The 24,320-nt window shown below is 54.9% G+C and overlaps 13 protein-coding genes across 13 annotated transcripts; 7 read left to right on the top strand and 6 right to left on the bottom strand.

Annotated features, from left to right (window-relative positions):
- Positions 1–48: 48 nt before the first annotated feature.
- On the bottom strand, positions 49–1,732 carry CLUP02_10441 (uncharacterized protein; the record flags this gene model as incomplete). Its single annotated transcript, XM_049289417.1, has 3 exons — positions 49–1,080; positions 1,133–1,317; positions 1,687–1,732. 3 exons carry the CDS (start codon positions 1,730–1,732, stop codon positions 49–51), a joined length of 1,263 nt encoding a protein of 420 aa, XP_049146562.1.
- Positions 1,733–1,861: 129 nt separating this feature from the next.
- CLUP02_10440 (imidazoleglycerol phosphate synthase) lies at positions 1,862–3,591 on the top strand (the record flags this gene model as incomplete). The annotated part of the gene is made up of 2 exons (XM_049289416.1): positions 1,862–1,984; positions 2,053–3,591. The coding sequence occupies 2 exons, from the start codon at positions 1,862–1,864 to the stop codon at positions 3,589–3,591; spliced, it is 1,662 nt and encodes a 553-aa protein (XP_049146561.1).
- Positions 3,592–4,453: 862 nt separating this feature from the next.
- CLUP02_10439 (ornithine decarboxylase antizyme) lies at positions 4,454–5,692 on the bottom strand (the record flags this gene model as incomplete). Its single annotated transcript, XM_049289415.1, has 3 exons — positions 4,454–4,661; positions 4,734–5,271; positions 5,545–5,692. 3 exons carry the CDS (start codon positions 5,690–5,692, stop codon positions 4,454–4,456), a joined length of 894 nt encoding a protein of 297 aa, XP_049146560.1.
- Positions 5,693–7,043: 1,351 nt separating this feature from the next.
- Positions 7,044–7,244, top strand: CLUP02_10438 (uncharacterized protein; the record flags this gene model as incomplete). Its single annotated transcript, XM_049289414.1, has 1 exon — positions 7,044–7,244. A coding segment is annotated over one exon (201 nt), but the record flags the coding sequence as incomplete, so codon positions are not given.
- Positions 7,245–8,168: 924 nt separating this feature from the next.
- CLUP02_10437 (uncharacterized protein) lies at positions 8,169–9,291 on the bottom strand (the record flags this gene model as incomplete). The annotated part of the gene is made up of 5 exons (XM_049289413.1): positions 8,169–8,384; positions 8,477–8,587; positions 8,633–8,957; positions 9,013–9,044; positions 9,223–9,291. The coding sequence occupies 5 exons, from the start codon at positions 9,289–9,291 to the stop codon at positions 8,169–8,171; spliced, it is 753 nt and encodes a 250-aa protein (XP_049146558.1).
- Positions 9,292–9,979: 688 nt separating this feature from the next.
- Positions 9,980–11,080, top strand: CLUP02_10436 (uncharacterized protein; the record flags this gene model as incomplete). The annotated part of the gene is made up of 1 exon (XM_049289412.1): positions 9,980–11,080. One exon carries the CDS (start codon positions 9,980–9,982, stop codon positions 11,078–11,080), a length of 1,101 nt encoding a protein of 366 aa, XP_049146557.1.
- Positions 11,081–11,323: 243 nt separating this feature from the next.
- Positions 11,324–11,502, bottom strand: CLUP02_10435 (uncharacterized protein; the record flags this gene model as incomplete). Its single annotated transcript, XM_049289411.1, has 2 exons — positions 11,324–11,417; positions 11,477–11,502. 2 exons carry the CDS (start codon positions 11,500–11,502, stop codon positions 11,324–11,326), a joined length of 120 nt encoding a protein of 39 aa, XP_049146556.1.
- Positions 11,503–11,569: 67 nt separating this feature from the next.
- On the bottom strand, positions 11,570–13,214 carry CLUP02_10434 (peptidase family M20/M25/M40; the record flags this gene model as incomplete). The annotated part of the gene is made up of 2 exons (XM_049289410.1): positions 11,570–11,750; positions 11,803–13,214. The coding sequence occupies 2 exons, from the start codon at positions 13,212–13,214 to the stop codon at positions 11,570–11,572; spliced, it is 1,593 nt and encodes a 530-aa protein (XP_049146555.1).
- A 1,302-nt stretch (positions 13,215–14,516) lies between these two features.
- On the top strand, positions 14,517–16,546 carry CLUP02_10433 (MPE1; the record flags this gene model as incomplete). Its single annotated transcript, XM_049289409.1, has 3 exons — positions 14,517–14,688; positions 14,743–15,031; positions 15,082–16,546. The coding sequence occupies 3 exons, from the start codon at positions 14,517–14,519 to the stop codon at positions 16,544–16,546; spliced, it is 1,926 nt and encodes a 641-aa protein (XP_049146554.1).
- Positions 16,547–17,095: 549 nt separating this feature from the next.
- CLUP02_10432 (anion-transporting ATPase) lies at positions 17,096–18,184 on the bottom strand (the record flags this gene model as incomplete). Its single annotated transcript, XM_049289408.1, has 2 exons — positions 17,096–17,737; positions 17,807–18,184. 2 exons carry the CDS (start codon positions 18,182–18,184, stop codon positions 17,096–17,098), a joined length of 1,020 nt encoding a protein of 339 aa, XP_049146553.1.
- A 397-nt stretch (positions 18,185–18,581) lies between these two features.
- On the top strand, positions 18,582–19,375 carry CLUP02_10431 (uncharacterized protein; the record flags this gene model as incomplete). The annotated part of the gene is made up of 2 exons (XM_049289407.1): positions 18,582–18,746; positions 18,812–19,375. 2 exons carry the CDS (start codon positions 18,582–18,584, stop codon positions 19,373–19,375), a joined length of 729 nt encoding a protein of 242 aa, XP_049146552.1.
- A 60-nt stretch (positions 19,376–19,435) lies between these two features.
- CLUP02_10430 (pH-response regulator) lies at positions 19,436–21,439 on the top strand (the record flags this gene model as incomplete). Its single annotated transcript, XM_049289406.1, has 9 exons — positions 19,436–19,489; positions 19,551–19,666; positions 19,774–19,880; positions 19,934–19,976; positions 20,047–20,153; positions 20,234–20,500; positions 20,569–20,585; positions 20,647–20,861; positions 20,917–21,439. The coding sequence occupies 9 exons, from the start codon at positions 19,436–19,438 to the stop codon at positions 21,437–21,439; spliced, it is 1,449 nt and encodes a 482-aa protein (XP_049146551.1).
- Positions 21,440–22,687: 1,248 nt separating this feature from the next.
- On the top strand, positions 22,688–23,628 carry CLUP02_10429 (uncharacterized protein; the record flags this gene model as incomplete). The annotated part of the gene is made up of 4 exons (XM_049289405.1): positions 22,688–22,884; positions 22,950–23,105; positions 23,219–23,472; positions 23,552–23,628. The coding sequence occupies 4 exons, from the start codon at positions 22,688–22,690 to the stop codon at positions 23,626–23,628; spliced, it is 684 nt and encodes a 227-aa protein (XP_049146550.1).
- Positions 23,629–24,320: the final 692 nt, after the last annotated feature.

The following is a 24,320-nucleotide window of genomic DNA, read 5'->3' as shown; positions in this document are numbered from 1 at the left end:
GAAACTCGTATCCCAGATTGATGGATACATTCCTGACAAGGCCTACTCCTAATCTCCGCCGTCCTCGTCGTCGTCTTCTTCATAGTCGTTGTCGCTGGCCTCGTCATCATCTTTCGGGCCCGAACCTTTCTCCGCTCTTCCGCCCTGTCCATCTAGGTTCGCCCATGTCGTCGGCGTTGGCGTGGACAACGCTGCCCCATCCCGCGAGGTCGCCGCAGCCTCTGCAACGCTGCTGCCTTGTCGCTCATTTCGTTCAGAACCACCCGTTCCCAATGCGGAAGAGCCACCTCTCCCGCGGACACCGCCGCCGCCGCCCCGGCTTGCACGTTTCTTTGGCCCATCCGGCAACGGCTTCCGTCTTTTTCTTCGGCTGTTCGAACCTATGTCCGTCGGCTTCGGCGCGGCGTGGGCATACACCGTGACCTCGTCCTTTTCGCCTCTCTTGACCTTTAAAGCCATCAAATTCTCCAAAAACCTCGTTTGACGCTTGCGCTCGCCCGTCTTGTCTGCTGTGATGGGTATATGGATCCCGTGCTGCCTCCTGATGTCCTTGAGAGGGTCGTCTTTCGCCGCCGCCTCGTGTTTTGGCTCGAGGCGCTTCTCCGTCGTGTTGATCCTCGACCAGCTGGCCGCCAGCATGTCGACACCGCCGGGAAGATGTCGCAGAGCCGGAATCGGATCCTCGTGCTCGTGTTCGGCGAAGATTACTTCTGTACCCAAGTTTCGTGTCCACTGCCCCTCAAAGATTTTGCCCTTGTACGCAAACATGGGCTTGTCCGAATGCAGATCCAAGATCTGGATCTCGGCAGCTTGTTCAGATTCGAAATCTGCGTCGTAGCTGTCTACAATGGGGTCCGCCTGTCCTTGTTCAATCTCTTCGTCGTCCTCGGGCTCGTCCGCCGGCTCGTCATCATTCTGGTCGTCTTCTGACATGATGCGGTGGTGTTTCGGTTCGTCGGGTTTCCTAGTGGTAGGGCCTGCCCAGTGTTTGTAGTGATATCCGCCTCGTCCTGACACTGGCATATTCCGTTTGCGCCGGAGAAGCTGTGGTATGGATAGATCGACGGTCAGGTAATATGTCTGAGATGGTTAGCAATTGTATCTTCCTGCTCGCTTCAATGCGACAACTGACCTCGGTCTCTGTAGTCGAGTACTCGTACTCCCAGTCCGAGTCGTCGCCGCCATCAGTCTTTTTGGATGCTTCTTTCGGTGGCTCGTCAGCGGGCGCCGTCGCCGCAATCACCGGCGCGACTGAAGACGTTGGCTCGTTGGCCGCCATGTTTTCGCGACGATTCCTTGTTGGGATGCTCCAATTGACTGAAGGGAATGGCGCATTGGGACCAAGGATTCGTGTGATTATGTGGTGTTGTCGCCAGCTGCGAACTTCAAGATGCGTCAGGGAATGCGGAAATCGAGTTGTAAGCGCATCGCGGAAAGAGTGTGCGACGTCGAAAAATTGCTGAAGCTCCAATGTTGAAGATAATTGCAGAATTCCCATTCCCAGGGAAAGAAGCTTACCCGCCCCCAGTCAATTCGACGGTGGATTGGCACAGGCCAGAGGTCAATTGAACAGGGGCCGCTGCTCGCTGGTGCGGGGCAGCTGCTGGACTTTCCATGCTCACAGTCACAACCCCTCTGCCCCGCTATCGCAAGTAAATTTCCCAGAGGCGACGCCCTACGACTCACAATCGGACTTGAACACATCCCGCTCTGTTGACTCACCACTTGACATCCCTCGTCGATTGACGATACTTATAACGTCGCATTCTATTCGTTCCAAATATTTGATCTACTTTCTGTTCTATAGACTTGCAATATACCCAACCCTTCAACGCACACTTTTTCCTCCAGTTTGCCCACAATGCCAAAGGTCCACCTCTTGGACTACGTCGCGGGCAATGTTCGCAGCTTGGTGAACGCCATCGAGAAGGTCGGCTACGAAGTCGAGTGGATTAGAAGGCCGGAAGATGTTCCCTCAGCAGAAGTAAGCATTTGGTCTCGTTGTACCATAGGAAAAGCCTTCAGTTTAGCTAACCTCTCCTCCCCTTCTAGAAACTGATCCTCCCCGGTGTCGGCCACTTCGGCCACTGCCTCTCCCAACTCTCCCAAGCCGGCTTCCTCCCCGCCATCTCCGCCCACATCGCCTCAGGCAAGCCCTTCATGGGCATCTGCGTCGGCATCCAGGCCCTCTTCGAAGGCTCCCTCGAGGACCCCGACGTCCCCGGCCTCGGCGTCGTAAAGGGCCGCCTCGACCGCTTCGACGCCTCCACCAAGTCCGTCCCACAGATCGGCTGGAACAGCGCAAACACGGGCGGCGCGAGCCTCTACGACCTCCGGCCGGATTCGAAATACTACTACGTCCACACCTACAAATACCCCTACGTCCGCGGCGAGCTCGAGGCCCAAGGGTGGACCGTCGCGACGGGAACCTACGGCGACGAGACGTTCGTCGGCGCCCTCGCCAGGGGTAACATCTTCGCGACGCAGTTCCACCCCGAAAAGTCCGGCGCCGCGGGCCTGCGCTGCCTCCGCGCCTTCCTCGACGGCTCCGGCGCCGCGAATCTCGCCGCCGGAGGTGCTACACCATCAGCCGCTGTCGAGACCACCACCGCCGCCCCCTGCCAAGACGGCCTCACCCGCCGCGTAATCGCCTGCCTCGACGTCCGCACAAACGACCAGGGCGACCTCGTCGTAACAAAGGGCGACCAGTACGACGTCCGCGAAAAGTCCGAAGGCGGCGCCGTCCGCAACCTCGGCAAGCCCGTCGAGATGGCCCGCCGCTACTACGAGCAGGGCGCGGACGAAGTCACCTTCCTCAACATCACCAGCTTCCGCGACTGCCCCCTGGCCGACGTGCCCATGCTCGAGATCCTCCGCCGCACCTCGGAAACCGTCTTCGTGCCGCTCACCATCGGCGGCGGCATCCGCGACACCGTCGACACGGACGGCACCAAGGTCTCGGCCCTCGAGATCGCGACAATGTACTTCAAATCCGGCGCCGACAAGGTCTCCATCGGCTCCGACGCCGTCCTCGCGGCGGAAGAATACCACGGCGCGGGACGCAAGCTCTTCGGCAACACGGCCATTGAGCAAATCTCAAAAGCCTACGGCAACCAAGCCGTCGTCGTCTCCGTCGACCCCAAGCGCGTCTACGTACCCAACACGGACGCCACGCGCCACAACATCCTCAAGACGTCCCACCCGGGCCCCAAGGGCGAGGAGTACTGCTGGTACGCCTGCACCATCAAGGGCGGCCGCGAGACGCGCGACATGGACGTCGTGGAGCTCGCCCAGGCCGTCGAGGCCATGGGCGCCGGCGAGATCCTGCTCAACTGCATCGACAAGGACGGCACCAACAGCGGTTTCGACCTCGAGCTCATCTCCCAAGTCAAGGCCGCCGTCCAGATCCCCGTCATCGCGTCCAGCGGCGCGGGCGAGCCGGCGCACTTTGAAGAGGTGTTTGCCAAGACGACGACGGACGCCGCGTTGGGGGCGGGTATGTTCCACCGCGGGGAGTATACCGTCAAGCAGGTCAAGGATTTCTTGGCCGACAAGGGGCTCAAGGTGAGGCAGTTTGAGGAGACCATTTGAAGTGTCGTGTTGTCTTGAGCTTTGGCGTACCTTGGTTAGAATGAAGGAAAAGAGGGCGAAGAAACGCCGGCCATTGCTTTTCCCTTGTGGCTTTGGGACAAGAGGGGAGAGTGAGGGCGGGCGGATCACTGGCCCTTCGAGAGAAAGAGACAAAAAACCAGCTTAGACGTTTTGGAAACGTTTTTGATATTGACGGTCATTTTTATGGAAAAGCCTGGAGTTGAGTTCTGTGGTTGACAATCTTGACGCTCACATTGGCCCGAATAGTAGACATACAAAGAGAGAAACTTCCTCATATTGCAATTTCATACTGCTGCTATGCTTGTATAGCCGTGTGAAGTTCAAAGGAGAAGAGTGGAAATAACATATCCCAAACACGATAGAGTAATTGCTTCAAGTCCCCAAAAAATAGACCTTTGGGCTAGTTCCTGAACAACACTAGCCTCAAGGGTATATGAAAACGAAACAGCCCTTCAACTTTTAGCGTACAGATACAGATGCGAGATAGAGAAAGATGCCCAAAACACGAGACTTGAATATCTTTGCGTTCAATGCTTTTGACGGTTCCTCCTTTTTTCCCAACACAAATTCCGTACCCTGCTGTTTTTGTTCCAAGCTCGAGCTGTTTGTGTACCGAAGAGGAAAAGACCAAAGTGCGTACCCCAAGCAAAAGAGAGAACATTTGCTAGCAGAGAAACTAGCCCGCGATGCCGTGTAAACACTGGAAAAGACGAGAGACGAAGACGCGTGAAAAAGCCAAAACTCCCCAACTGCCAAGCTCAAAGAACTGATGAGTGAGAAAAGGGGAAACCGCCTTCCAAACAGAACGCGGACGATGAAAGGCTGTCCGGGGTAAGTAATGCTAGATCTCCATGCTCATAAACAGCCACAGGTTGCTCGTCACGTCCACATCTCTCGCCCACTGATCCAGCGTAGTCAACTCGAAGCCGATCCACTGCAGGCTCTTCATCAGCGACTTTGCATCCTCCTCCTCAATGGTCCGGTCGATGCAGACGACCAGGTGTTGGCAGTTGAGCGGTCCATCGACCAGCTCCATCAGCGCCATAAGTCTGGAAGGAATGTTAGCCAAGGGTTCTTCGTGTAACGGGGTCTAAGACAGATAGGGGGTGTGTGTAACATACGCAGGCTTCAGGTCACGTCCAATGACATTCCTGTCAAACAGGGCGAACAGGGACTTTTCAGCCCCGTCGTCCGCCACAAAGGCCCTGAAACTCGCGCCGCCGGCAAAGTCCCAAACCTCCAACCACGCGGTGGCCGGGGCCGGTGCGGTAGGAGCCGTGAAGCCCTCAGCACCGTCCCCGCCGCGTCCCCCGAACGGGACGTGCGGTTGAACGGCCAAGTCCTCGTCTGGCGGCGGAGTGGGCAGCATGTTGTTGGCGTTGCTGCTGCCGTTGTTGTAGTAATAAGCACCTTGATGCAGGCCGGAGCCACGCGAGCCAGTGTCCGTCTCACCGCGGAACACAGCCCTCATGGACTCACAAAAGAACCTTTCACATTCTTCCCTGATCGAAAGTGCTGCCCCCCCTCTGCGGCTAATCCTCTTGCCGGGCACGGTATCGCGCCTCTTGGAGCTGCTGCTGCTGGCCTTGGGAAGCAGAGCGAGCTCGTTGGATGCCGTTATGGCCGCGAGGGGGGGACTTGAAGGAGGGGATGGTAGTCCTGAGGAGGGGACCTCAGGAATACCACTCGGCCCCTGTTGATTCCAAGATCTGTCAGTCCATGATCCATGTAGTTTACCAAGTTTCCGGAGATGGGTGATGCAAGTGAGCGGGGATCGTAGGGGATGGGAAGTTTACCAGAGACAACAACCCCGAGTGATCGGCGGCGTATCTACAAGTTTGAGGCTGAAGATGGGCATACATGGGGGAGGCAGGAAGGAGGGAAGAGAGATTTGTGCTTGTGCTGCTGTGGAATGGGAAGGATGCGACGTACCTGCGGCGCCGGTAGTGCAGTAGTGGAGACCGCGAAGAGTCGCGGCGGAATCGACGATGTAGCAGCTGGCGAGGACATTGGCCTGACGGACAATGGCCTCACCATAATTACTACTACTGTAATTGTTGACCTGATTCATGGGCGCCATTGCGATTGATTTTCGGGGTCTGGTAGCTAAAATCTGGTGTTGAGGTAGAATTGGTTTGGGAGGTCGGTTCTCGGGAAATCGGAACCGGATCGTCGATGAGTTGGTGGTTGGTATTTGAAAAGTGAGGCGAGAGTCAAGTAGCGACGATGGTAGTGTTTTCTTGAAAAGGTGGTGTGGGTTTTGTTGGTTTAGCTGATGAGGCTGTTGTCGATTTGTGTAGATCGATTGATGTAGTAGCGCGGGGGCGAGGATTTGCGTTGATGTTTTGTCCTTGTTTTTCTTCTTCTTGAACGGCGGTTGTTGCGGGTGAGGCGAGCAGGATATCGGCGGTGAAGCGTTGCGATGGGGAAGGCAAGAAGAGGGGAATTGGGACGAGACGGCGGCGGCGGGCGGAGTGGTGAATAAAAACCCAGCGGAAAGGCCATATCTCCCTCCTACAGAAAAAAATAATAAAGGGTGGAAACGTCTAGCGTGGCGGAGAAAGCAGCCCAGCCAAGGGGACCATCACTTGGGCTGTCCACTGTGCAGCACGCAGCAACCGCCACCCAGCCGTGCCGTGCCACTTTCCAATGGGCCGCAATGGCAGTCTCAAGGGGTGGCAGCCACCAAAAAAAGCGGCCAAGCTCACCGGCCCAGTGGGAAAACCTACACAGTACCTGAGGTACTGCGCATGCGTATGGATACAAGGGAAGGAACAGTCATAATCAGCCAAGGCATCTCCACCTTTCCCCCTTCTTTCCTCGGATCCCATCATCCATCATCCATGTCTCCTCCTCACCATCCAATGCAGTTCAATGCCATTGATTCCGTCCACGTCAATTCAGACTTTCAATTGCTTGGATCTTACTCAATCACAATCCTCAGGGACCCTCTACTTTCGTCACTTCACATCGGCACTCCATGATCTGTTTGCTTGTTCGCTACGATCATCATCGACAACAGCTGTCTCTTTACGCAGCTTCCAGAGGGTTCCAGTTTGTCCATTGTTCTCACTGGCAAGGGGGCGTCCATGGTCCACGGTCCATTGGGGGGGCACTGGTCTAGGCTTACGAAACCGGCTGGAGCCCTTTGCTTTGCAATGCGCCAACCGTCAATGTTGCACTGTATGAGGCGGTATGGGAAGCAAAGCACGTTGTTTCTTGGGCTGCATTGCATTGGCTGATGCTGCTCGGTCATTTGTGGTCCACGATCTAGGTATCTTACCTACTCTTTGGGTACTGGTTCATTGACGGACTTGAAGCAGATGCATCCTTCTGTCTCCAAACTCCAATAACTGTATGCATCCAAGCCTATCTCGACCGTCTATCCGTACAGACCAGTCAGAGATGCCCCAATTCTACTGTCACCAGTAGTCTCCCGCCAGCAATCAACCAACTCGGGTGGACGCTCCCAATCCGGGCCCGGCACGGCGCTTGGCACTTTGACTGCTTCTCCTGCGGCCTCTGCCAATCGAACGAGGCCGTGGGCTGCACTTCACATGCACGTGGTCAATCCCCCCCAAACCGAGCCCTTGCTGCCCAGCCACCCTAGCCCGACCCAGAACTTGGGGTAATCATCTCTTGGACGGAAACGGTCAACAGATGAGTTTCTCTCTCTGGCGCTCACAGTATCGCAGTGCTTTATCCGTACTCTTGATGGGCTTCCACAAGGATGATCAACGTTGATATGTGTGGCGTTGGCCCGATAACTGGTTCCCTTTTTGAATCATCAACTTACGAAAGTGAGGTGATATTACGCAAGCAGTTCAAGCACACGGCCGTCGATCGTCGCACATACACACGAATGACAGATAACCGCTGAGAAATGTCGGGGTCCTCCACCATCAGGACAATTAGGGTTTGCGAGAGGCCAGCCTACCGTCACCAAGCTCGAAACTATGGGTGAGCTCACCACGTACACAGTACTGTATTCCAGACGTCCGCCGTGGATAGTCCAAACATTTCATATGACGATGGCGTAAGATGTCGCAAGTTCGCAACCTGCTCGAGCGGATGGATCCCCTTTCAGCCGGAGCCCCGGCACGGTCGGAGGCTGCGTTTTCTCGGCCGTCGCAATTGTGACGGGCGAGCAGGCCACCGGAGCATAAGGTGTCACGGTGGTTGGTCTATATTCACACATTGCCTTGGGCAATATTGCAGGATGCCTTGTCAATGCCTGCCAAAAATGCCATGGCAGCGCCGCAACTAGCATGCTTGGACTTCCTGGGGTCCGGGTTTCCGTTCGGGTCACTTGACCGTTTTGCCCCCCACATTCATGATTTGCGAGTCATCCACCGCAGCATTCTCCTTCTCGAAAGGAACGAGTGCGTTATGAATACCTTGACGAATATCGACTTCTCTTAGTGGCCTGGATCATTCGCTCGAAGTTGATCTACTAATTTCGTGTTAACAACAATTGAGCGTCTACTTGTCATCGAGGCTGCTACGGTCTACCTACCTTGATGCTGGGTGCGGTCAAAGGGCTATAGATTTCGCATCTAAGTCGGCGCCGGTCTCTGGTAGTCAGCAGCTAACAGCCCGACGGACCATCTGACGCTCCCCACTACTTCCTCACCGAAACCGAGCGAAAGCTGCGCGGCGTTTTGGTCCACAGATAACGATCGATATGCTTCAACAATGACCTTGGATGCTGTTGCAAGATACTTGTGACGGCCTCGATCCCCGCAAACTCCAAAGTTGCCGAACAATAACCTCTGGAACTCGAAACATCAACTTTGGGTTTTCGCTTTTTCTAGAAGCCTCTCCAGCCGTTCAGGTGCTCATCATCATTCTGGGAGTCTCCAACGACATGAATGAAGGTGGGGACCCCTTCTCTTTCCGTCTGCCGCACAACCGTTGGAGGAAGAGGGGTCACATCTGATGGAGGCCGAATGAGGTGATCATCCACACCCACCCGCTGGTGGGGTCCGAAGTCCAGTGACACACACACACACACACTTACTGCCGGCGCCAATGGAAACCTCACCACTTGGGAAGACTCCACCCGGCCGCCGTCTCTCGTTCTTATCGACTCACGCTTCCAGTTGCTCATCTTATCGATAATGTTGGGCTGTGATAAGGTATAGGTAGCCAAGTGGGGAAGCTCGAACCTCCTTCGACCGAGGGACTTGACCGTACCTACTTCGTACACCACCGCATCCGAGCGATCCCTCAAGTGTTCAATACCTGGTACTGTGCCCAAGGTAAGTACTGAATAAAGACCGACGCCCGCTGCTCCGATTTTGGCCGCTTGTTGAGCAGATGTTCCCGGAGAGGCGGGTTGGTAACTACCTTTGCACCTTTGCAATGTCTTACTTTACGATATCAAAGTGAAGGCAAGACATCCACAACTCCTCTTCAGCCTTCATGTCTAGCTGAATCAAATGTCAGCAAGCCACATTCTTCCATCTCAAGTCCGGGCAGAGAAAACTAAAGCTCCAAACATCTGCGCATACCTACCTTATCAAAATGGAGGTACCTACACAACCAAAATATGCCCGACGTTTGTGCCCAGACCCTTTTGATATCTTACACTTCCCGTCGTCCACTCACCGCAAAACAGGCGGGATCCACCAGAGACAGTGACAGTGACATGCTGCTTGCCAGAACGGTAGTTGCCATACCTTCCCTTCCCTTCCCTTGCGTTACCTTACCCTCCAACAACCCGAATCATTCACTCGCTCACAAAAACTGCACGTTACACACCATTTGGACGGTGGCCAGGCCAAAAAAGGAAAGCCCAGCCCGAAAATCCTCTACCCCTCCATCTCACTGTCTCGTGCCATAAGTCAGTCACTCACCTGTTCCCCTCCCTGTCGAACTTGCGCCCCTGCGCCGGGCTCTGATCTACCAAACTACCTACCTTACCTACCCCAAATCGCCTCCGACCCTTCATTCCTGCTTGCCCGCCTTGCCTTATACATGATTCCATGACCTCCCCAGGACCCCGTTCCAGTCGCGAAGGATCCAAACTCGTGAACAAGTCAAGAGAGAGGCGGTAGAGACTCCTGAAACGCTTGCTGTCGTCGTCGTTCCTCCCAAAGACAAAGCCATGCTCTCCTCACCCTAAACATCCAGAGAAGACCATCCATCCTCTCCATCGGAACCCTCGCCGGAATACCATGGTAGAACCCTCCACCGCCGGCGCCGCCCAAATCTACAACTCCAACGAGCCGTAATCCACAGCATACAAGCGAAACAAAGAACCTCCAAGGAAAACCACATCTTCGGGACCAGGGCTTCCGAGAACGCGCGGCGCACTACCCACCTTTCTCTTTCCCGTCCAAGAAACCCCCCAAGACCCCTCGCGATGGCGCCCAACATCGTCGTCTCCCGTCCCACGTTCCCAACGTACCTCCTCCCAAGCTTCAACATCGTCCCCTTCCGCCGCCGCGCCCCGCGCCGGACCTCGTCCGCATCAGAAGCAGCAGCAGAAACGGGGACAGCTTCGACGTCCCCGGACTCAACCCCAGACGCAAGCCAAGTCCCCTCCCTGAGCTCCTCGCCGACTTCCTCGACGACAGACGAGACCGCGACCCCGCCGAACAGCCCACCGCCGCCGACGTACCGAGATGCCACCACCGCCGCAGCAACAAGCAGCATACCAGATCTCCTCTCCAAATCCACAAGCATCAGCACCAACAAGAACAACAGAAACAACAAAACAACCTCCCTGGCACGCACCCACCCAGACACCCTCCGCTGCTCAACCTGCTCCTGCGACATCGCCTTCGCCTCCCAAATCGTAAGCAAAGGCTTCACAGGCCGCTACGGCCGCGCCTACCTCATCGCGCCGACCGCCATCCCAAACACCACCACCGATACCGCGTCCCCCTCCCCCTCCACCACCCAGAGTGCACGCGGCGGCGCAAACGGCAGCAAGAACAAGGGGAGCCTCGCCAACGTCCGCATAGGAAAATGCGAGAACCGCCAGCTCGTCACGGGCTGGCACGTCGTCGCGGACATCACCTGCGTCCTCTGCAGCGCGAAGCTGGGGTGGAAGTACGTCGACGCCAAGGAGCTCAGCCAAAAGTACAAGGTGGGCAAGTTCATCCTCGAGGTCGAGCGCGTGGTGCCGTTCCGTAGCTGGGAGGACGTTGTCGACGTCCGGGACGATGAGTGTTCTGACGACGAGGAAGACGACGCAGTAGAGGATGACGATTCCGTGGCCGGGGAGGCCGGCGGAGCAGGTGGTAGAGACGAGGATGTTGCGGACCGAAACGGCGACGATGGCGGCGGCGACGACAGTGCCGCCCAGAGCGCTCGCAAGGACGCGCCGGACAGTGATGTTGAAGTTGTGTTTGATTCCGAGGACGAGGACGACCTCGAGGATATGTTCTCTGGAAACTGGGACCCAGAGGTTGTGGCAAAGAGACGGAGCCGTCGAGTGGCGACGGCGCGGAAGAAGTAGTGGAGCTCCTGTTGAAAGCTCCCGATACCCCCCCCCCCCTTTCCCCCTACCACTTACACGCACGAGATATCCCAAGCCATGCAGGCTTTGTCCTCTCATCGGCCTTTTGCTTGGATACCTGGAACACGAAGTATATACCATGATGAACGAACGATCATGACTGTCCATTTACGCACTAATACCCCACATTTAGAAACGACGAAATTGAGCACGGTTTAATATGAATTTGTTTGGGTATTTGAATTACGTGACTTGTGATTTGAACCTTGCAGTGAAAATCAGGAGCTTCTTGTCCGTTGATCCCCATCTGGCCAACGGCCCATTGCAGCGCTCTCGGCTTGCATGATGTGCTGTCAGCAGTCGGCCTGTAAGCCGAACTCAACTCGCCATGGCAACGTGGTAAGGCGAATGCCCCATTGCATGTCATGGCAGATATCGCGGTTCCTAGTTGCCCTCTGGCGTAGTGATCTCACTTAATCCACGGTCGATTTATGCGATGGGCTCCTCGGCGACGTAGTGCAGGTAAGCGCCAAGGAGCTTAATGCCCTCGATGTAGTTGCGCTTGTCCAGCTTCTCGTTGATGGAGTGAGCACCGTCAGTGGAGCTACCCATGGGCAGAAGAAGAACGTTCTTGCCGGTGGCCTGCTCAAAGGTCAAGGTGACGGGGATACTACGTCTATTGTTAATGGACGTCCTTCGGTATCTGGAAATAGGATTCATACCTTCCACCCTCACGGGTGAAGTCAGGCTGCACGCCCCAGACGCGCTCGGTAGCCTTGGCGGCAGCCGAGAAGTTCCAGTGCTTGGGCGATGCAACCCACCACTTGCCGGTGTGCTGAGCCCAAACCTTCATGGTGTTCTTGCTCTTGAGCTTTGCGAATTGCTCGTTGACGTACTTGTAAACGGCCTCGTTGGTCGCCTCCTCCTCCATGTTGGGCACGGTACGGATGGAGAACTTGCCAGTGACCTTGGCCGGAATAACAGTCTTCGCGCCAGGGGCAGAGAAGGCACCCTCAACACCGTGGACAGAGAGGGAGGGGTAGCGCCATCTTCCCATGAGGGTGGACTTCTTGTCTTCGTAGATAGTAGTCTTGCTGCCGAGAGACTCGTGGAGAGTCTCCATAGTGAAGGCAATGCCATCATACAGAGTCTCCTCATCCTTGGTAACAGGGGCGACCTGCTCCATAATGCCAGGAATCTGGATCTTGCCGTCAGTGTCGACCAAGGAGCCGAGAACGCGGACCAGGTCAGTCATGGGTTCCTGAGCAGTGCCGCCGAAGACACCGCTGTGCAAATCAGCGCCAGGGCCCTTGATCTCGACAGAGTAGTAGTTGCAGCCACGGAGACCATAGGTCAAGCAGGGCTTCTCAGTTCCGAGCCAGTAGTTGTCAGAAATGCAGACAGCATCGGCGTCAGCGAAGAACTTCTTGGCCTCGGCATTGATGAGATCGTCAAGACCCTCCGAACCGTACTCCTCCATACCCTCGAAGCACATGAGGAGGTTGACGGGGAAGTCGATGCCGGCCTTCTGGTGAGCCTCGATGGCGTTCAACCAGCCGAGAACGGGTCCCTTGTCGTCCGTGGCACCACGGCCGAACATTCTGCCCTTGTCATCGACGGAGAGCTCAAAAGGCTCGGTCGCCCAGCCATCAGTCTTCTCGGCGGGCTGAACATCGTAGTGGCCGTAGACCAGGATAGTTCTCTTGTTCTTGTCGCTTCCATATCTTCCCAGCACGACCGGGGGCAGCTGCAAGCCAGGCTTGTCAGGCTGCTCACCGAGCTCGCGAAGCTCGACTGAGGCACCGAGGGCCTTCAGCTCGGCAGCGAGCCACTCGCCCATCTTCACGACATCGGGACGACGCTCAACATCAGCTGAGATGGAGGGGATCGCAACAGCCTTCCGGAGGCGGTCGATGAAGTGATCGGTGTCGGCATCGACCTGCTTGAAGTAGCCGTCGAGTTGAGGAGCCATCTTGGTCTTTCGAGCTTGGTGTGCTTTTATAGCTGGAGTAAGGTAGTGACGGCGAGATTGTGAGATGGTCTGCCAACACGGTAGAGATTTGGGAGTTGTAGGAACAAACTTTCGAGCAGTCTGAGGGAGGGCAAGGCCTCTAAACAACGAGGTGCGGGGCATGACGCCGGACTGGACCTTCTACATCGGGCGCAAAAGAGCTGACCAGAATTCTGCTGCACCGAGAGTACCTCTACATGCACCTGCCCACAACTGCTCCGGATGGCGGGGTTCTCTCAATGCGCTTCGGCAAGCGGCGGCGTATCAGCAGGAAGGGACCTGGCCATTGCTAATGTATCCGTTCCAGGTGGAGGCGCTAAGACCGAGACCAAAGAACTTTTGCGTGATACAGCACGTGACGTTATCGGCAACTTCGCGGCCGAGATAGTGGAGTCCCGGTCGGGACCTGGGCGGAGGAGGCAATGGAAGTTTCTTGGGATTACTCAGCTGTGACGGCACCTTCCGGAGAAGAATGGGGACCCTTTCAGAACTCAGGTTAATAAGGTGCCTTGAATCTTGGTGGAAAGTCCTAGCACAGAGACGGGACATAGGCTCCCGGAAAAACATCCACCCGGGAAATCCGACGCTTACGTGCCGTCTGGCCCAGACTTGCCCAGAATTGGCAGTGCTGCAGAATCAGGCCGGTCGGTCGCAGTGGCCAGAGAGTGGGTTCCAGCTACCTTTCTCCGTCTGCCTGCAGTCACTGCCGGCTATATCTCTTCTCCTCCCCCTTTGCGTTACTCCTCTTTTTCCTGCCACGAACATCACCATCAACGCCCTCTTACGACCTGCGACCGCGCGTTTCGTTCTGCCGAAACCTACGTACGGGTGCTCCATACGACTGTGCAACGGATTCCATCACCCTACGATAATCGCCCAAACGACTTTTCGGCCCCAGGTGACCAGCGAAGCAAGTGCCCGCTCAGCAACCGACTCTTTCCCTGTACGATTGTTTGCGTCCCGCCACGAGACCGTTGCGACCGCTCACACTTCGACCGGAATACTGAATTGGAAACCAACGCTGGCTAACTGAGGTTTTCTCGACTGATGGTGCGAAAGGTGTCGAGGTGATTTGGATTTGAGGAGGGATTCACACAAAGGACTGACTTTTCTCCAACTGGTGTCGGCCTCTTTGGCATTGTACTCTTTCTCTACACTCCGCAACCCTTATTTCCTTGTTTTCCAAGTAAATCAGAATTGATTTTCATTACTCTTGAGAGGTGCTAAGCGCAAGAGACATCACACACAAGCAAGAAGAAAAATTACAAGCATCAAGTCTCTCTCTACTCACGTTGAGGTAGCGTTGCATCTTCGTGGTATCCCGCGAAGTCTTCATCGCCACTCAAATCAAATATTTGATTGCGCACTTTACTGCTGCCAACGTCTATAGCGGTCTACATCTGTGACCTATCCAAACGAGACATCATGGCGTCCTCCGTGTTCTTCAAGTTCAAGTCTCAAAAGGAGCCGACGCGAGTTGAGTTCGATGGCACCGGTATTTCCGTCTTCGAGCTGAAGCGCGACATCATTTTGAAGAGCGGCTTGGGAGATGGTACCGACTTCGACCTTGCTATTTACTCCGAGGATGGCAGTGAGGGTAAGTTCTATTTTGAACAGTTTTCTCACGACTGTCAATCTAACATCTTCTCAGAGTACGATGATGATACGACCATTATCCCCCGATCTACGACCGTAGTTGCTCGTCGCCTTCCAGCCGCCAAGCCTGGTGCAGGCCGAGGCGCCCGATATGTCTCTGGCAAGATGCCCGTTGCTGCGAAGAATTCCTCCCGCAAAGAACAGACCACCAAATCAGCCACAGCCAAGGCCGCATCCAACGCCATCAGCCAGATGAACAATGCCATGACGGAAGAAGAGAAGATGGCAGCCATGTTCCAGGCCCAAACCGAGTCTTGGTCAGCCCAACAGGAGGAAATGTCAAAGTAAGTCCATCCCCAATCGCCCTAACGAATCAACTCTAACAAAGTTGCAGCCAAACCCCTGTGTTCAAGCCAGGTTCTAAGAAGCCAGCAAACGTGCCTGACCATGACCCTCCCAATGGCTACATTTGCTATCGCTGTGGAGAGAAAGGTCACTGGATCCAGTTGTGCCCAACGAACGACGATCCAGAGTTTGACAATCGTCCACGTGTGAAGCGCACGACTGGTATTCCGCGGTCATTTTTGCGCACAGTGGACAAGTCGGTTGCCCTCGCCCAGAGTGGTGACGACGAGACCAAGAGACCATCAGGCATCATGGTCAATGCCGAGGGAGAATTTGTGATCGCTGAGCCTGACAAGGCTTCATGGGAACAGTTCCAGGCCAAAGCCAAGTCTTCAGCGTCTGCTGCCAAGGCAATTGCTATGGGAGACAAAGAATTGCAGGACCAGGGACTTGAGTGTCCTATCGACAAGAAGATGTTCATAGACCCAATGAAGACCCCGTGCTGCCAGAAGACGTATTGCAATGATTGCATAACCAATGCTCTCATCGAATCGGACTTCGTCTGCCCTAATTGCTCTACGGAAGGTGTCTTAATTGACGACCTCAAGGCTGATGAGGAAGCTGCGGAGAAGATGAAGGAGTTCCTCAAGGAGAAGAACGATGCAAAGAGCCCGACAGCAGCCTCGCCGCCGCCAGCCTCGTCGCCCAAGGAAAATGGAGAGACAAAGACAGAATCAGCCAACGGAATCGCCAAATCGCCCACATCGCAAAAGTCTCCTGCGGCCACAGCAGCAGCTCCTGCCTCAGTGCCAACAGGCCCGAAAGCCGATGGCACGCCAAAGTCGACATCAGCAACTCCTGCCACCGCTCCGTCCGGCCCCACCGCTGAGCGCGCGTCGTCCGTGGAGTCCAACTCCAAGAAGCGCCCTGCTGATGAGTTGATGGAGAACCCTAAGATTCCGAAGGCTCCGAAGGCGATGCAGAAGCAACAAGAGCAACAGCAAGCGATGATGAACGGCATGAACGGCATGGGCAACATGCCTATGGACCCGATGATGGGTTTCGGCGGCATGAACATGATGAACGGCTTCATGGGAATGCCAAACATGCCCAATATGCCAAACATGGGCAACATGGGCAACATGGGTAACATGAACATGGGGATGCCAATGATGGGCATGATGAATCCTATGATGGGCATGCCCGGCTTCAACCCCATGAACGGCGGCGGCTTCCCTGGTATGGGCGGCAACAACAACATGTACGGCAACAACTTCGGCGGTAACATGAACGGCATGAATCATATGAATGGCATGAACGGCGGAATGAATGGTGGCGGGATGAACGGCGGCGGGATGAACGGCGGCGGTATGGGTGGCTATAATCAGCAACAACGCCACAACTTCACACAGCCCAGCAACGACGAGGACGCGTACTTCCGAAGGCCGGTGAACCCTCACCGTCACCAGAACCGGCAGAAGCGTGTCCGCCCCAGCGACTACAGAGAGCTGTGAGCGCCTTTCTCAATCGACGGCCCCTACACTGGCCATCTACGACTTCTTCGATTGTAAATCTAGACGACATGCATTGCATCACGGGGTCATTCATCATTATCATTCTGGAAAAACACGGCATAACACTATCCTCACACAGCCAAGAGGAATTTGGACAAGGCTTTTTTATGGTCTGAAGGGCGTTCGGGAACGGGGTAGGGACGGAATTTTCTAATGTGCCTGGGATGGGAAGGGAATCAATTGGACTTTACTGTCGCTGCCATAGTGCAGAACAATGGGGCAGGGGATAGTTGGGATAATGAAGCTACGCCGTAGGTGCTCAGCGTTGAGGGCACTCTGATATCACGCACCAAGGTAGTCAAATCAAGTCTCCTGCACACATCACCAGGGTATCAATCGTTTGTGAATGTATTCTATGTCTCCACTCGTGACTCTTGCGCCTCATGCTACCCATCCAGTCATAACCAAATATTCATAGTCGTGTTTTTGATCCTCCCACCACCAGCAGACCCCTGCCTCCCCAAAAGCACCTACAAACTCTACTCATATTCAGGCATCCATTTCGGGCGGTGAGTAAGGCGTGGTCAGCATCTCGCTGAACTTTTCCAGCTTCTCCTTGCCGCGGACTTCCTCAACCAACAACGGCATCTTGACGACGTTGAACTCGTCATACAACTCCTCAATTTGTTCGAGGTACTTCTTCTGCATCCTGCGACGGGCCGTGCACTGGTCGCAGTTGCTGCCCTTCTTGGGGAAGAGGAGCTGGTTGACGACGATGCTGTGGGTGTCGATGCCGTAGTTTGCCAGCTCCTGGATCATGCGCTCCGTCTCGTAGAGAGACAGGAACTCGGGGATGCAGACGCAGACGAAAGTTGTCAGATTCTCGTCCTTGAACTGGGTGTTGACCTCGGAGATTGTCTCGCGCAGCGTCTCGAGCTTCTCCATCATCTCGTTGAGGTTCTGGCCGTTGGGAAGCTGGCCGCCCTGGCCGAGGAAGCCGTTGAGGAGGGGCCCGTACTGCGAGCTGAGCTGGGAGACCTTTGCGAGGGCCTTTTCGAGGACGCTGGGGAAGGAGAGGAAGCGGAGAGTGTGGCCTGTCGGGGCGGTGTCGAAGATGATTGTTTCGTAGGACATTGACTTTACTTGCTTGAGAACTTCGGCGAAGGACATGGCTTCGTCGATACCAGGGATCTGTGTACATAAACCACATTAGAAAACAAGCTGCTACAGATGTGCTGGCGCACCAGAGCCGAAGCTTACAGCAAATGCCAGATCCTGCATCATGCCACCGAGGCCACCACTCATGGCATCCACCTCCTCATTCTGGCCCGCAAGCAGGTCCTGCATGCTGCCGTTGGGGTCGATCTCCATGGCGCTCAGGTTGGTGAAGCCCTCAATGAGGCGGGCTTCCTTGCCGAACTTCTGGTTGAAGGCGTCGGACAGGTTGTGCGCCGGGTCGGTGGAGATGAGGAGGACCGACTTGCGCGCCTTGGCGAGCTGAATGGCAAGGGAGCACGACGTGGTTGTCTTTCCTACACCACCCTTTCCTCCGACAAAGATCCAGCGCAGCGACTTTTGGTCGAGGATGGACTGGAGGGTGGGCTCCATCACGTCGTCGGCGTCGATGATGGCGGCCATGGTCGCGGTTAAGAGTTGCGGTTGTTGGACGTAGTGTACTTGACTCGTTGTCTAGAAGCTGCCTTAGGTATGATTCGCGTTCGGCTTATAGGAATTCACGGTGAGCTGTAGATCGTTTTCGTGGGAGTTGCTGAGGATAGGTAGGTGTTTAGACGGGAGGCGTGCGTCTACGTCTTCCAAGCTGTTCTAGAAGTTCCAGTAGCAGAACGTTGCCTCCCCGCCATTTGGCGGGGCACCCCAGCACAAGGTACCGTGCGCAACTGCAGACTGTCGAGTTTCAGCACTGTTAAAGCTCCACCAGAGCTTAACAACTTTGCGGAGCTCCCGTGTCGAATTGCGTTTCCTGCTCACGCCACGACGTAGTAAACGGAGTCGCATTCACGACACAGCCAGCGCCATGTCTAAGAACGGATACTCTGTCTTGCAGGAGCTGTCCAGCAAGGCTTCTGCGCGAACGGTTCAAGTCACCGTTGTGCCGAGGCCAAATAGGTTCTCCGAGAGACGCGCCGTCCTGCACTCGCTGCAAAGATTCGCCAATGTCGAAGTGTTCAAGAAGCTGGAAGTAAGTTTGCGTCTCGCAAGAGTCAATGCCAAGGAGGGCTCTTTCGTTGACACCATTGGCTTCAGAACCACGACTCTTCCTTCATATCCGTTCTCAGCGACAAATCGAAAGTCAAGGAGCTCGTCAAGATAAGCCCGCTCAAGTACCAACTCGCGACGCCTCGATCCAACGGTTCCGTCAAGTCGTTCCTGACCGGCTCGGCCGTCACCGGACCCTTTGCCAACGCAAATCACCATGAAGGGAGCGAGGACGGCGCTGCAGGAACGGACGATAAGAAGGAATTCACGGTGCACATCTTCCCGGCCCCGAGCTACATACACTCTGCGGCCATCAGAGCCAATCCTCTCCATGGCCCATGGCCGACTTCGCGCCGAGAAACAACCATGTCGTCTCAATTGAGGGCATCCTTACCAAAGGATGTCATGACCGACGGCTTATCGGATTGGGAGAATGGCGGACAGTCGAAATCGTCGACCAGGGGCCAGCTATGGGAAGATATTCTACTTGGCTCGAAATCGGTTGATGTCAAGAAGCGCGCCATCATCGATCGCATCAAGCGCAGAGAGCGAAAAGAAAAGGCACCCGCTATTATGGAAGGCCTGCTACATCTGCAAGAAAGCCAACCCTGATCGCCATTGGGCGCGACAGTACGCGACTACAGCAAAAGCTATGTCTAAGCTCTGGAGACGATGTCCCTCAAGGACCGATCAAACCCGCCTCTCGCATCTTGGCAGCGATTGCGCGTTGACTTTACATCCAATTTTACGGCCACAAGCCAAGCCTAAGAACATCTGACAGCTACAGCCTGATCGGAGTTCCAGCGTTTCGCGCTCAGTGAAGCGTTCCGGAAACGAAAATTCCGATGAAGGCGACGATTTGGCACGAGGCTCATTGGCGAGATGGGATGGCACCCAGTCAAAGTACGGCTCTTGATTGGATCAGACCATCGGACGGAACTGTTCGAGTTTCGCTTGCTTAACCTAAAATTATGCGGGCCAGGGCGATGCATTGAATGGGAGACCCTGAGTACAGGGTCGAAAGAACACCACAAGACGACCGTTGACATTTCGGTATGTCCTGACATCAGATTGCAAGAATTGCAACAACAGTCGAACGATGACGAAGGTGTCTTTGGTGACCGTCGCTAGCAGTGCAACGCAGTCGGGCTCCCTGACGACGAGCTGCAGATGCTTTTCTTGCCATAGGAACACTTGAGTCGGCAATACGGCAGTAGTCAGCTGAACACAAGGTCGAGACTCTGACGTTGGAGTTGGACTTTTTGTGCCGGGGTCCATTCAAGGCGTGGCGTCATTACAGAGCCACAAAAACAAGGAATAGTGGCAACCTGCAATATCCCAGATCGGCCACGACGCGAGGACCTGACCAATCAGCGGTGCAAACTGGATAGTACGTCAAATAGAGCCAAACCCACGTTCCTTTTCCACCGCCAGCTTGTTCGACAATTAAACAAATCTGGACGCGACTAGACGAGCCGACCAACCGTGGCGCGGGGGATGCTTGCGCAAGCCAGGGTCCATTTTCACCCAATTTTCTCCTACAGAGCCACAGAGCCACGAGAAACATGAACTTGGGCCCGGGCTGGGCCACGTTGATGACGTCGTACTCGTTGGCTTGCACCGGGACCCTGACTTACACGGCATTCTTGGCCCCGGACGGTGTGCCTAGTGTGGTACTGTCACAGATCACAGCACACATCATGCGAATTCCTGTTTCTTGGGGTCGGCCCAGGGGTCGTGAGACGTTTGTGCTTATATGCGGACGGCCTCTCCCTTTCCTCTCACGAACATGTTCATCACATCAGTACTCCTATCGCCAATTGTCTCCTACAACTAAGCCCTACACCAAACACCTACACTACACCTCAGCCATCCGGCAGTAGTCCATCTCCATAATCAACATGGCTGTCACCGGCTTCATTCACCACTTTGGTACCTTTTTGCTCCTTGTAGCAACGATTCTTCTGGTCATCACCAGCATCTCTGCTCCAGTGGTGCACAACATCTCACTGTTGACCGTCAAGCTGGGCGACACTTCCGCCGGCAATGAGATCACATTTGGTACCTTTGGATACTGCGTCCGTGGCGGCTCTGACTAGTAAGTAATATCACATAGCATAGAGCCAAACTCAATCACTAATCAAGTCTCCCAGTGGCTCCGACCAGTGCAGCCGTTCCAGGATCGGTTACTCACCCACCGACATCATCGCCGAGGCCGATGCCACCCAGTACTCCAACCTGTCCTCCAACGTCGCCGAGGGCTTGACCCGGGTCATGGTTCTCCACCCCGTCGCCGCAGGCGTCTCCTTCATCGCCTTCATCCTCTCCGTCGGTGCTGGCATGTTTGGCTCCCTCTTCGCCGCCCTTGTCTCCGGCGTTGCCTTCATCATCACTATCGTCGCCCTCATCTGCGACTGGGTCATGTTCGCCGTCGTCCGCCGCAACGTCAACAGGGATGGCAACGGCAGCTCCGCCCACTACGATGTCGCTCTCTGGACCCTCCTGGCCGCCGCCATCTGCCTGCTCCTCGGCACCGTCATCGTCTTCTTCACCTGCTGCAGCGGCCGTCTTCGCAAGCGCCGTCAGCAGCGTTCCAAGGTTGACAACTACTCCCCTCCTGCCACCCACACTACCTACCGCCGTCGCCGCTTCTGGCAGCGCAGCAGCCGCTACTAGACCATTTAAACCGGAGAGTTTAGTTGTGGATATCTAGTTGTCTCTTGTCTTTGAGACTACCCAATGTTTTCTTAGCATGACGCGTTTACGAAGATGGCGCCCATGAATCTAGCGCAGGCGTAAAATGGGAGGTAATCTGGGGTTTTTACCAGGTGATGGATTGGATGAATACGCTCAGATATGATACCACGCCTGCATCGGCAAGGCATGACTTTTTCTTGTATACTGTTTACTATACCTAATGAACTACTTAACCAACATCACCTTCTCCATTGTGCTTGTTTCTCGCCCGTTTTTTCAATCCAGGGGAAAGGTAACCAATAGCAATTATCTTCACGCCTGCAGGACAACTGAATGATGTTACCGTTCACCTACGGGGTCATTACCCAATGTTATGTCGCACTGGTGAGGATTAACCCCGCAAAATGCCATACATCTTACCGGTACTTCGCCGGCCGGAACTACTCGGCCCGCCGGTTAGTAGGCGACAGACTACCGTCGGACTCTGACCATGGGTTCCCTTCAACCTCGCCTACCTTACCTAGAACGGTGAACCTTACATTACTTGTTGGGTAGCAAGACAGCAGGGACCTTGCCTCAGCTGATAGTCGTGCCGTTGCCATTCCAATCCATACATCTATCGGTACCAATCGCCGTTCTTTTCTCGCGCCCTCTTTCCGAGCGGTTTTGCACCTGATGTTCTCTCTTCCCTCCCACGGCGTTTTTTCCTGCCTACTAAATTGGCTTGCCAAGAAGGCCCCGACTAGAGTAGAGGCGCCTTAAGCTGAGGTATCTAGGCCGGGGTTCGATCTCTCCTGTTGCTTTCTTTAGCCGTCGGACACAGCGGGATCTAAGCACGTGCCAATCTCACTCCTTGTTGCAATAGCATGCCGTGTACGCTACTGGAGTAGGTTGAACAGGTCGATAGCATAACCCATAACGTACGAGTTAATATCAGTCCAAAGGATTTCTAACTTTTCTCCAATTCGGCTCCTAGTTTGAACGTTTGATTCGCGGAAATCGTTGGTCCACGTCGGATGACTATGCCATTCGTGCTTTGACTCACGAGAAATTTATCTCCTTCATTAACAAAGTACCCAGACCATGCCATTCGCTGTACAAAGGTTGTTGATCCAGACTCGCAGAGCATCCTACTACACTGCCGGGTGGGTAGCATGTGGGAGAATTGTTCAGGACCCCGGTTCTTGAGGCATGTCGACTGGACACCTTCTGGTGCGGTTGCCCTCAATGCGCCGCATCCTTGACGAAGACGCCCCTGCTGTTCGTGATTCCTCCGGTTGGGCTGCCGGGTCGAACCTCATGTTCAAGGAAGCAACACTCGGGCACGCGGGTCGTATAGAGAAGTCCCTCGCCGCATTGGGCTTGAGCTGCAATATTGCACTGAAGTCGGTTAAACGCTATAATGTCTATGACAAGAGAGACTCGTAAGCTGCGGTCAATGCCACGCCACCGAAGCAAAGAGACCAATCATGACTTTTCAGACGTACAGCCCCGAATTGAAAAAGCGCAAAGGTGATCTTCTCGATGAGATGTATCCGTCGATTCTCTTTGATCTCATCACCGCGCCTGAGAAGTCTGCTTCATCATTCAACCGACGGGCTGCGTCCCGCCACCGCCTTACAATGCCCCGGCTGTATACGGAAAAGTAGACGCGTTTGCTAACCGGCCCCGCCTCCTCCGGCTCGCAATCCAGCAGCTCCATAAAGGGATACTAAGACGCCTGCTATGCCGGCTCCGGCTCGTCCGCCTCTTATTCAGCCAGCTGCCAGAATGGCTGGTCCGGCTTCTGGCCGGCAAGCTGCTCCTCATAGAGCCAGCAGGCCTGCTCAGCATGCTCAGCCTCCTCCTCAGTTTGCCGCACCTTGTGCCCCCGTGTGGGTCCCTCGACCTCCTGGCCAGCAAGCTTCTCCGTACGGTGCCGGTCCGCCTGCTCCACCTCGCGTCAGTTCCCACAACACTGGGACACCCGCTCAACTGCCCGAGCAACGAAATGCTCCCCAGAGTACTGGACGGTAAACGGCCCCTTTCCACAATCTGGTCAACAGCAAATTGTTTTCGAAAACGTTCACTTCGTCAACCTCGCTGGCCCAGGGAACAAGGTTTACACGGCTGGAAAGCCGCACGAGAATAGGATCTCCCGATACAAGAGACAGAGAGGACTAGTATAGATCCTTGGTACATGAACAGAAGCTAGGCACAGAGTGATGATCGCTCTGAAAGGCCGGGTATGAGGGATGTACCATTGACTTGTAGTCTGCTGGTAACCTTATACGATTGTGGTGTGGTTGTTACGTGTTTCCCCCTCTTACTTGCTATTCTGTGTCTTCTCTTTCAGAGTGTTGATGATTCTTATACCTTTTCACGTTTTCGAATGCATGGATAGAAAGTCATTTCACGTATGCCGCTCTAAGGCCATCGAAATAAATATTCAAATCAATGATTCCAAAGTATACCTTGTCTCTGGGCACTGGCGAACCACTCGAAGGCCGTTCCAATACCTTCAAACCCCAGCGGTCTTTGTAGCTTTATAAGTCGACTACCACTACAGCAGATGAATGCAGGCATTTGCCGCCTGGGTTCTCGCGCCGTGCTAACCGAGTTTGTATCCTTTCCGAGGCATTTCCTCGACGTGCATTTTGGGGGGGGGGGGGGGGGGTTGGGGTTCCCATATGTAATGAATGGTCGCGCATAGGTGCAGTATCGTCTGCCTCTGAATCCGGGCGTAGGCGCCTGGAAATACATCAATATTGTGCTTGGCAGCATATCACGCCACCTTCAAGGCGGCAGCAAATTGACAGGGTACTTGTGAGATAAGTCTCTTTCATCACACTGGCCGATGCCTGTCTCGCATAGTTACCCA

The sequence above is a fragment of the Colletotrichum lupini genome, chromosome 5 (genome assembly GCF_023278565.1).
Source record: "Colletotrichum lupini chromosome 5, complete sequence".
NCBI lineage: Eukaryota > Fungi > Ascomycota > Sordariomycetes > Glomerellales > Glomerellaceae > Colletotrichum > Colletotrichum lupini.
This window is presented reverse-complemented; position numbering and strand designations above follow the sequence as displayed.